At 50.8% G+C, this 10,754-nt stretch overlaps 1 protein-coding gene across 1 annotated transcript in view; it reads left to right on the plus strand.

Annotated features, from left to right (window-relative positions):
- The window catches only part of ANKRD35 (ankyrin repeat domain 35), a 16,414-nt gene extending 8,473 nt beyond the window's left edge, over positions 1 to 7,941 (plus strand). The window contains exons 8-14 of the mRNA XM_025858455.2: positions 581 to 768; positions 1,381 to 1,418; positions 1,585 to 3,567; positions 5,131 to 5,220; positions 6,244 to 6,309; positions 6,881 to 6,981; positions 7,519 to 7,941. Coding sequence (XP_025714240.1) covers positions 581 to 768; positions 1,381 to 1,418; positions 1,585 to 3,567; positions 5,131 to 5,220; positions 6,244 to 6,309; positions 6,881 to 6,943 — 2,428 coding nt within the window. The 3' untranslated portion in view covers positions 6,944 to 6,981; positions 7,519 to 7,941. The remainder of the gene's footprint in view (positions 1 to 580; positions 769 to 1,380; positions 1,419 to 1,584; positions 3,568 to 5,130; positions 5,221 to 6,243; positions 6,310 to 6,880; positions 6,982 to 7,518) is intronic.
- Positions 7,942 to 10,754: the final 2,813 nt, after the last annotated feature.

Raw genomic sequence — 10,754 nt, forward strand, 5'->3', positions numbered from 1 at the left:
GTGTGTGTGTGTGTGTGTGTGTGTGTGTGTGTGTGTGTGTGTGTGTGTGTTTTGCGGAAGAAAGATTGGTTTCTGTTTTCTTGGGAACCTCCTTCCTTACAAGCAGTTGTTTGGAAGAGCTGCCTGCTACTTTGCACTTTTCCTCTCGCGGAGTTGAGAAAGTTTTCCTTAGACTTTCCTATTCGGCTGCTCCCACCACCATCTTCCCAGCATAGATGACTCTGGAAGTAGAATCAATACTTCTGGATCCATTAGTTCAGTTTACTGGTTTTCAAACTATCTTCTAAGCAATGGAATCCTTTTTCCAATAAAGAATTTATGCAGAACCTCAATATGTAAAAGATGAAAAGAGAGCCCTTTTACTTGGCCCCCGGCTTTCTGATGTTGCAGCTCCAAGGCAGGGCATTTGAAAAGTTCTGGTCTGGTCTGGTCTGGTCTAACGCTCTGCCGTTGGCTGGCGTGGGTCTGTGGTTCTCCTCGCCACATGGAGTGAGATCGGGCTCTGTCAGTAGGATTTCTGGAAGCAGCACTGCTGGATTTCTGGGGGAAAGCCTATGCCCAGATTTGTCCCAACCCACAGATCGGCTCTGATCTTGGCCTGTGAGAAAGGCAGCGCGGAGGTGGCCGAACTGCTCCTGAGCCACGGAGCGGATGCAGGGGCAGCGGACAGCATGGGGCACGACGCTCTGCATTATGCTCTCCGCACACAAGACGGGGTGCTGTGCCGGCTACTGCGGCAGGCTCTGAACCGGAGGGGGCAGCGGGGAGGTAAAGCCCAGTCCCTTTTGTGACTTCAAAATTCTCCTTGACAGCCTTAAGATCCAAGAAGCTTCTTAGAATGCCTTTTATTCCCATACAAAATAATCCCTCTGACAAATAAGTGTCACTTTAGTTGAGAGTTTAACTTATTTATTGCTGCTACTGTGAAATGGCCCCAAATTCCCAAAAGCCTGGTCACAAAATGCCTTAAAGCAGCCTTGTCTCCCCCTGAAGGCAACTCTGGCTCATACTACTGCTAGCTAGCATTTGCGAGCGGTAATTGTGTATCTATTTGTATGGTTTGCTGGTCACTCTCCATCTCCCCTACTAGACTGGGAACCCCTCAGATGACAGGCCACTGCTGTTTTGCTCACCACTGAGGTCCTGGTGCCCACCAATGCCTGGCACAGAGTCCAACAAATGAGTGAGCAAACAACATGAATGAGCCGGCCCATCTCTGGGATAAGGGAACCAAGGATGCTAGATACTTGGGGACCCATTCAACAGGGGTGGCTCCCGGCACCACAAAGACATGTGTGGGAAGGGTCATCACACTGGGGGGATGTTCCTCTCAGAAAAAGTCTGAAGATAAAGTGTTTTCCCCATGTTTCTTTCATATAGGTCAGGGGCTTGTTCAACATCCAGATCTTGCCTCCCAGGTGAGCCCGTATGTGCCTTTTGCTTCTGCCCCACCCCAGGCTGTCCCACCGGGGTCTTCCCCAGGTAGTGATCCTTGGGGGCTTCGAGATAGTCTGAGACAAGAAAGGCCTCCCTGGGGCTAGGCTAGCTGCCTGCCTTTTGTTCACTGTTCCTTTTTCTATGTAGGCCTCTCCATCTGAGCCTCGGTTGGGTTCTCCACCTAAGAGCCCGGGGAGAGCCGAGCCCCAGGAGGAGCAGGAGGAAGAGGAAGAGGAAGACCCATGCTCAGATGAGTGGAAGTGGAGATATGAAGAGGAGCAGAGAAAGGTTTCTCAGTTGGAGCAGGAGCTAGTGCGAAAGACTGAAGAGGCGAAGGCTCAAGCCGCAGCCTACCTGGGCCTGGAGAACCAGATTCGAGAGCAGGTGCAGGAGCTGGGGCTCCTCCTGTCTCAAGAGCCTGGAGCTCCGGGAGGGCCGGGCTCTAGGGCCCGGCCCGGGGGAGACGGCATGGAGCAGGGCTGTCCCTTGGGCCTGCTGGCCGAGCGCATTCAAGAGCTAAGGAAGCAGCAGTGGGCAGCCAGGCTGGTATCAGCGTCTAAGAAGGCTGAGAATTCAGTCTCAGGGGCGACTCAGCATGAAGGCTGCGGAAGGTTCCAGCCAGAAGACCAAGAGGCACCCCAGAGCCCAAGGTGTGAGACCGCTGGGAGAGCCACAGGACAGCAGCTGAGCAGCAGCGGGGGACAGGCCCCAGGGCCTGAGCATACTGACAAGCCCCTGGCCGGTCAGAAAGAGAGGCCCCAGGCGCCAGGGGCTGACCTGACGGGAGCAGTGGCTGAGCCGGGGGCAGCCACAACCGGGCTCCTGCTACAACTGAGTGAGGAGCTGGCTGCCGTGTGGCGAGAAAAGGATGCTGCCTGGGGGGCTTTGTCCAGACCCGTCCTGGAGGGGGCTCTGGGCATGCCGCGGGCTGAGGCGGCAGCAGCTGCCTGGGAGAAGATGGAGGCCAGGCTGGAGCAGGTGCTGGTGAGGCTGGATCGGGCAAAGGCAGGATTACAGGCCCCTGCCCAGGAGCCCCGACCGGGAGCCCCAAAGGCAGGCCCAGCGACCCTCCCCAGAGAGAATGAAGGGAGGGAGAAGAGGGCTCCTGGGGCCCGCGGAGAGCCTCTGGGGGCCCCTGGAGGGGAACGGATGCCCGGAGGAGGTCCGGCAAAGGGACAGCTGGAGAAGGAGGTGGCAGCCCTGAGGCGGAGCAACGGTAACTTGCTGGAGGAGCTCGGAGAGCTGGGGCAGGAGAGGCAGCGGTTGCAGGCGGAGCTGCAGTCCCTGAGCCAGCGGCTACAGCGGGATTTCGTTCCCAAGCCAGAGGCGCAGGTCCAGCTGCAGCAGCTGCGGCGGAGTGTGGGGCTGCTGATGGATGAGCTGGCCATGGAGAAGGAGGCCACCGAGAAGCTGCGGAAGCGCCTGGCCTCCCAGAGCAGTGGCCTCCAAGGGCTGTGGGACTCCCTGCCGCCAGACCTGGTGGGCAAGGGGGGCGCGGGGCGCGCGGCGGCGGAGCGCCTGGAGGAGCTGCAGGCCGGCATCGGCGCCCTGGTGGAGCGGCACCGCGAGGCCCGGAAGGCGCTGGCTCGCCTGGAGGAGGAGAACCAGCAGCTGCGGGGGCCCCCCGCCCCACGCGGGCAGCCGGGCACCTTGTCGGAGGCCCCAGCACCCCCCCAGGTGGCCGCTCTGGAGCAAGACCTGGGGAAGCTGGAGGAAGAGCTGCGGGCCGTCCAGGCCACGATGAGCGGGAAGAGCCAGGAGATCGCGAAGCTGAAGCAGCTGCTCTACCAGGCCACCGAGGAAGTGGCCGAGCTGCGCGCCCGGGAGGCGGCCGGCCTGCGGCAGCACGAGAAAACTCGGGGCTCGCTGGTGGCCCAGGCCCAGGCTTGGGGCCAGGAGCTGAAGGCTCTGCTGGAGAAGTACAACGCGGCGTGCCGGGAGATGGGGGCGCTGCGCGAGGCGGTGGCTGAGGAGCGCCGCCGCAGCGGGGACCTGGCGGCGCGCGCCGCCGAGCAGGAGCTCCAGGCCGCCGAGATGCGCGCGCGCTCCCAGCAGTTTGAGAAGACCGCCGAGCAGTTCAAAGACAAGGTGGACCACCTCATCGCGGCTTGCCGGGACAAAGAGGCCAAGGTGAGCCGGCCAGGCAGCCAGCAGGGAAAGTGTCCGGGCGTTTAGGGGGTTGCTCACCTGCATCGATCTTCGTTTAGTCAACTTAATACCTTTAACAGAGCGGCAGTCATTGGCGAGGACCACTGTGTGCAAGGACCATCACCACTCCCCGGTCTCAGGGATTTGGGGTTGAGATCGGAGGTGAGGCTAAGGAGTAAACAGAAGAGAGAAAGGGGCTTAAGTATTACGATTTGGGATTCAGGGTTCAGAAGCAGTGGGGTCCGAGCTAGCTAGCTACTGCCCTGGAGTACTATGGTTTATTAGCACGTTCACTTAAAGAGTCCACTAGCCCAGGAAGAGGCCTGATAATGTGGTGGGTGGCTGGGGTTTTGCTCGGGTTCTGGAGAGGTAACTGGGGGGGGGGGTGGCTGATGGGGTTAGAAAAGTAGACTAGGCTGTAGCTCCCCTCCCACTCCAATGAGAGCGAGTCCTACAGAAGATTTCCACTGGCAAAGAGAACCCCAAAGCAAATAAAACCATTTGAAAACCACTGTGTTAGAAACCTGAGCTTCCCAATGATTGCTCCAGAAGTCCATTTACGAATGAATTTAGTAATTTTAGAACCACCTATAAAACGAATGAAATCAGATGTCTTATTAAAAGTTGTGCACATGGTCAAATGTAGAATGATTTAAAAATATAGGGAGTATATGTTTTGCATAATATAGAGGGCAGGCAAATAGAAGGAATGTTATACAGAATAGCAATCAGCGTGGGGTGGGGCTAATTAAAGAAAGGAGGAATTTTGTGTTGGTGTTGAAGGAAAAGATGAGGTAGACAAACAGGCAAAAGAAAATAGTGTAGTCTGACATTGTTTGGATTTGAAATTCAGTTTCAAAACTTACTGCTTGATCTTGGGTGAGTTCTCCAAAGCCTCCAAGTCTCATCTAAGCCTAAGTTTTCTCTTCTATAATATGGGGATAATGATAGGTTGGTCAGGAAGATTACGTTAATAAGACATTATATTTAAAATACTCAAATTGATTTTTGGCAAATGGTAAGCACTCAATAAATAAAAGTTAGCTGGTTTTATAATTCCTACTGCCACCATTCCTATTACTGCTGGTTATCATTAATCAAGTTTGTGCCTCAGCCTCACAAACCACAAAAACAAAACCCATCTCTATTTCTCAGTGGTCAGCAGAGCCACAAGTAGGTCAGGATCCACTACAGACTTAAGAGCATGGACCATGAATTCAAAGAGATCTTGGTTCAGATCATTATTTCATTACTTATTAGCTGCATGATTTTGACAAGTTACTTAACTCAGTCTCCTTATCTACAAAATGTGGGTACCAATACTTCCCTCAGTGAAGCATTGTTCTTCTCAGAACAGAAGAAGAGCTGTCTTGAGTATTAATTGAGACAATGTGTGTAAAAATATCTGGCATATATTTACATATATGTATATATGTATGGCATATACATTACCCACTAAAAGGAAGCCGACCTTGACCCTGGGTGGTATTGGGGTGGGAAAAGACTTGGGCCTCATCGGTTCCCTTTCTTTCCTTGTGGCATCAGATCAAGGAATTGTTGAAGAAGCTGGAGCAACTTTCAGAGGAGGTCTTAGCAGTTCGGGGAGAAAATGCTCGCCTTGCCCTGCAGCTGCAGGTATGTTCTGGCCCTTGGGGAAATAGACATGGCTAGAGAAGAGGGTGGCCAATGGAAGTGATGTGTGTGTGGGAAAGATTCTGGGAACTGTAGAGGCCTGGCCAAGCAGTGGTCCAGGCTGGGCCAGTGGTGGGCCAAGGGAGCCTACCTGGCATAGCTGACAACTTCATTCTTTTTTAAAAATTTTTACTTAAATTCAATTTAGTTAACATATAGTGTATTATTAGTTTCAGGAGTCGAATTTAGTGATTCATCAGTTGCATAGAACACCCAGTGCTCATTCCATCAAGTGCCCTCCTTAATGCTCATCACCCAGTTACCCCATCCCCCCACCCATCTCCCCTCCGGCAACCCTCAGTTTGTTTCCTACAGTTAAGAGTCTCTTATGGTTTGCCTCCCTCTCTGTATTTATCTTATTTTATTTTCCCTTCCCTTCCCCTATGATCCTCTGTCTTGTTTCTCAAATTCCTCATATCAGTGAGATCATACGATACTTGTCTTTCTCTGAATGACTTATTTCGCTTAGCATAATACCCTCTAGTTCCATCCACTTTGTCGCAAATGGCAAGATTTCATTCTTTTTGATGGCTGAGTAATATTCTGTTTTATATATATGTGTGCATATATATATATATATATATATATATATATATATATACACAACACACATCTTTACCCATTCATCTGTAGATGGATGGACGTCTGGGCTCTTTCCATAGTTTGGCTATTGTGGACATTGCTGCTATAAACATTGGGGTGCATGTGCCTCTTCGAATCACTATGTTTGTATCCTTTGGATAAATACCTAGTAGTGCGGTGATTGCCGGGTCCTAGGGTGGTTCTATTTTTAACTTTTTCAGGAACCTCCATACTGTTTTCCAGAGTGTCTGCACCAGTTTGCATCCCCACCAGCAGCTGACCACTTCATTCTGTTGTTCCTCATGCTGGGGTGTGTGTGTGTGTGTGTGTCAGGGTAGGTGTGCTAGGGTGGGCACATGATCTCTCATTGATGCTCACTCCCAGGATTCCCAGAAGAACCACGAAGAGATCATCTCCACCTATAGGAACCATCTGCTGAATGCGGCTCAGGTGAGCACGGAAGGAGGTAGAGACAGTGCACTGGGCGGGGGGTGTTGCGTTTGGGATCCCTCCTCTTGCCTGAATATACCTGTCATTTCATGGAAACCTGAACTTTAGACGTTCCAGTGCCAGGTCTCTGGATCTCATTCAATAGATCGATGAATGTGAGGGGGGAGAGCTGTTTGCCCCTCCTTGTCAGATCCCTGGTCCGCTGGAAGGCCTTTTTCTGTCCCTTACGCCTTTACTGTTTCATCCTGAGCTAAATTATCCCTCACCGAGGAAGAAGAGATGGGTGGCTTGCTCCTTTATTAGGAAGAATGATAACTACAAAGAATCGAACACTTGTTGTCTATCAAGTGCTCTGCTTCATGTTCATTGTTTTTTAACCTTCACAGCAGTGCCGGCAAGTAGACATCATTATCTTCCTTGTAAAGACTAGGAGACAGCCGTAGAGAAGTCATACACTGTACACCGGGGCACAGAGGAAATAGCATTCCACTAAACCACAGAAGGTTCCCTTGCCTGTCTCTCCTCATTTCCTGTTCTTCATCTCCCTTTCTTTCCTTCCTTCCACTTACAGGGCTACATGGAACAAGACGTGTACAATATCTTGCTGCGCATCCTCAGCATCCAGGCGGAGTGAGGCAGCCGGTGCCCTGAGGGACGTGCGAGTTCTCTTTGGTGAGTTGTGGGTGAGGGTGATGAGGGAAGGAGCCTGGAGAAAGGACTTGGGAAAATAGGCTTAGGGATGGGGCTTGGAGTCTCCTTTTGCCCCATGCGGTGGGGGCTGACCCTGGAGAGCTCTGTGGGGCGTGAAGCATTTGAAGTGAGGTCGGTTGAGAAGACACAGTCTGGGGATTCCCTGGGTGGAGGCAGGAATCAGGGAGCAGGCAGACTGAAGGGGGCTGATGTGGGATGACGGGGACTGAAAAGACTTGCTGAGCGGCTCTCCTAAGGCCCAGGCTAGAGGCAGCCACGGTGGCAGAGTGGTAAAAAGTTGTTTGCCAGGGTGGGACTCTATGAAGCCCAGACTCTCTCCTTCACTCACACACCATTCATTCAGAGGGTAGTCACCCCCGGCTCTTCTTGCTGCCCCTGAGCACGTGGCTGTCTTTTCCTGTCCAGCTGGGTGACATCCCCTTTCGTGGTTTGGCATGGGTGGGAGGACGCCGAGGAGGTGGAAGTGTGTGCATTTCACCCTTGAATTTCTTCTTTCAGGGAGTAAGAGCGTCCCTGGTTGCCAGAGGCTCCACCAGGCTGTGGAGGAGGGCGGGCGGTGGGGGGAGGTGGTGGGGATGGGGGCGTGGGGTTTCACCTGACATTATGGACCGCAGACCTGAGAACCTGAAGCCTGGAATCAGCACTGATGAGACCAGAGGAGGTGCACATGGAGGCCAGCTCTATGGAAATAAAGGAGACAGTGTGGTGTTGGGTGTCATGGTTTTCTCTGCTTAAAGGGGAGTGAGGGAAAGAATCTTTTTCATTCTCATTCCTTTTTGATCACAAATGGCCCCAAAAGTCAGCAGCTTTCAAACTTTGATTATGATCCACAGTAAGAAATAACTTTATATTGTAGTGCATATACCTGAAATGATATTTACCCTTACTATTTTCATTCGATGATATTCTCTGCTGTTGTACTCCACCGAAAAAGATATTGCTCACAATACACCCACTAATGAGCCAAGACCCACGTTTGAAAAACAGCTCTCTGTGAAAATGGAGATTGACACTCTGTCTCTTTCTCAAATCTGTCTCTAATCTTTTTTCTCTATCTTGCGATTCCTGCGTCCACAATCTTTTTTAAGGAGGAGAAATTGAGAGGCCTGGATTTCCTTCAAGCTGTACAATCTAAAATATTTGATCGTATGTCAAACCATGCATCTAGATCTGAGGCACAAGGGCTCACATGGTCCGTGTTCTTTGCCCAGGTACAAAGTGGGGTGAAAAGTCGGATTCCTGGGAAAGGGAGGAAGGGATACTCAGAGATGGCTTCTTTCCTCCAGTTCTGTTAGACTGAAAAAAAAAATGTATCTCTCTTGGCCACTTCCCATGGGTCTCCTCCCCTTCCTGTCCCTCCACCAGCCAGACTGCTAGGTGAGAGAGAGGAAGCAAATTCCTCCCCAATCTGGAACTGCGGTTTGGATCCCTCCCGGTTCCTTCTCCCAGCCCGCCCCCTTCTGGGTTTTGCTGGGTCGGAGGCCACGGTTTGGCGGTAAAGAGCCGGACTGGGTTGAGAGGAGAGTGGGGAAGGGCTGCCGCGGAAGACAGGGGGCCACCCCAGGGCTGCAGGGGGGTTTGGCCCAGAAGAGAGCAGCTGTGTAGATCGCGTCCTAGAGAAGACGAGGGTCAGCTTTGGAATTTGTGTGGACGGGCCTAAGACTGCTTTAAGGCAGGAAGAATGGAGACCGGAGGGGTTCATGGCGAAAGAGAGGGTACAGCTGCCAGAGGAAGGGCATCAGAAAGATCTAAGTCATTTCCATGAAGGGGAACAGAACCTCTCTTTTCCTTCTTGTTCTTCGAGTTACCAAAGAATATAAAAGGACGGTTGCAATCCTTATTATTTATGGAGTGTGGGGTGGGAAGAATGAACAAACTGCTGAGAGAGAGGGGTCCACACAGGGGGAGATTGTTTGGCTAAGTTCAAGTGTGAGTCAGGAGGCAGCTTTGGTAGTGGAAGCTGATCCCAGGATGGCTCAGCTACGGGAATGCTCAGTGATGTGAATGCGAACACAGGATGGAACGTTCCTCAGCCCCTGGTCTTTCCAGTCTCCCTCTAGACAACCCCATAAACTCTTACCCCAACAACCCCAAGCCCTGAAATTTTCCTCAATTTCATAAACAAATCTCTATTTCCTAAAGTAACTCTAGTCCTACTATTCTCCCCATTCCTCCTAGGCTGTCTGTCTAATGGGACTTCGGTAGGGACTCCCTACTCCTGTTTCTCTTCCCCCTTGTTCCTCAGGCTTCAGATGTAGGAGTATATGGATGAGAGTAAGTGAAGCTTGGTCGCCACGATGGGGTCAGACTATGTCTTTGAATGCCTTCAATCAGAACTTGGTCTTGATTTGTAGTTTCCCTCCTTCGTCTGATAATATTAATTCATTAAACTGATATTGAACGAGTCTACTATGGGCCAGGCACTGGGGATAGAGAGTGAGCATCACAGAAAAGATTCTTGTCCTTGCTGAGCTGGGATACAGGATCAAATTCAGGCACCCTGCTTCCTACTTTTCGGTTATCCTGTAGGGATGCTGGAACTTACAACCTCAAATTAACTATTAAAGGAGATCCCTCCTTTATGAAACCACTAGGATTCAAGGTGAGGTTGACTTTCTTTTCTTCTTTTACATTTTTACAGCTTTCATGAGTTATAGTAATTGACATTCCATAAACTGCATGTACTTTGATAAGTTTTGACATATGTATATACCCATAAAACCATCACACAATCAAGATAATGAACATGTCTATCACTCCCAGAGTATGCCCCCTTCTTTTTTTTTTTTTAATCCTCTCTATCCTCCTTACCTCCAAATCACTGAAAATTCTAGAAGATACAAACTAATCCATAGTAACTTTTGACCCAGAGGGCTGAACAGAACAAAAAAATGAGCTCGGGGCCTGATGAAGACTCAAACGTTGGTGGGGGCAATTGGGATTTAGACCTAATACTTGAGCTTGAGTTTAGCTTGCGTCCCACCATTGCTGGCAGCAAAGCATCAGGGAAAGAACCTGAGTGTCAGGAGAGGTGCACATCTTCCCCAGGGACACAGTCCACAGAGTAATTGGGCATGGTCCAATTCAGCAGGTACCTGGGGATAATGCCAGGCTGGTACCTTCATTCTTGTGGCTTGGATGGGGTCTCATGGGAAGGATTATACTGAAGGTTTAAGCTAAATGAGAGGGTTAGTCATACTATTTATTATTAATTATTCTTATGCCAATTATAGGTTTAACTGTCTTGCTGCCGCTGCTAGACTGAGAGCTCCTGCAAGGCCTTTTATGTCCTCAGCACCTAACAATCTCTGAACAGCATTCAAATGTTTGTTGAACAAATGACATTATTGCTTAAGTCCCAGCCAACTAACTATAAAATGCTTTGAGTTTTTCCAGTGTGTAGTTTGGGTAAACTAAAATTGGTGCTTTCAGGGTACCTGCATGTGAGTGATTAGCTTGGGTGAGAATGGGGTCTCTGGAAGGTCAAAGGCTTTGGAAGAAGAGTAGGCAGTTCAGAGAGGGGCAGAAAGATGACTTTTGGGGGTAAGAAAACCTCTCCTCCGTCCACCTTCAGCTACACCAAAGGCGTGGGGTCTCTGGTGACGGTCTATTTGGGGTAGGGGGTGAGGGACCACAGGTAGAGTTGGGGCTTAGGTACACTTTGCATTCTAGCAGCCCAGGCTTTCCCCCAGGGAGAAGAGTCTCATTCCAAGTAGGAACTTCTTTATGTAGGC

The sequence above is a fragment of the Callorhinus ursinus genome, unplaced genomic scaffold, assembly GCF_003265705.2.
Source record: "Callorhinus ursinus isolate GAN/ISIS: 27379988/994484 unplaced genomic scaffold, GSC_fseal_2.0 scaffold121, whole genome shotgun sequence".
Classification (NCBI taxonomy): Eukaryota; Metazoa; Chordata; class Mammalia; order Carnivora; family Otariidae; genus Callorhinus; species Callorhinus ursinus.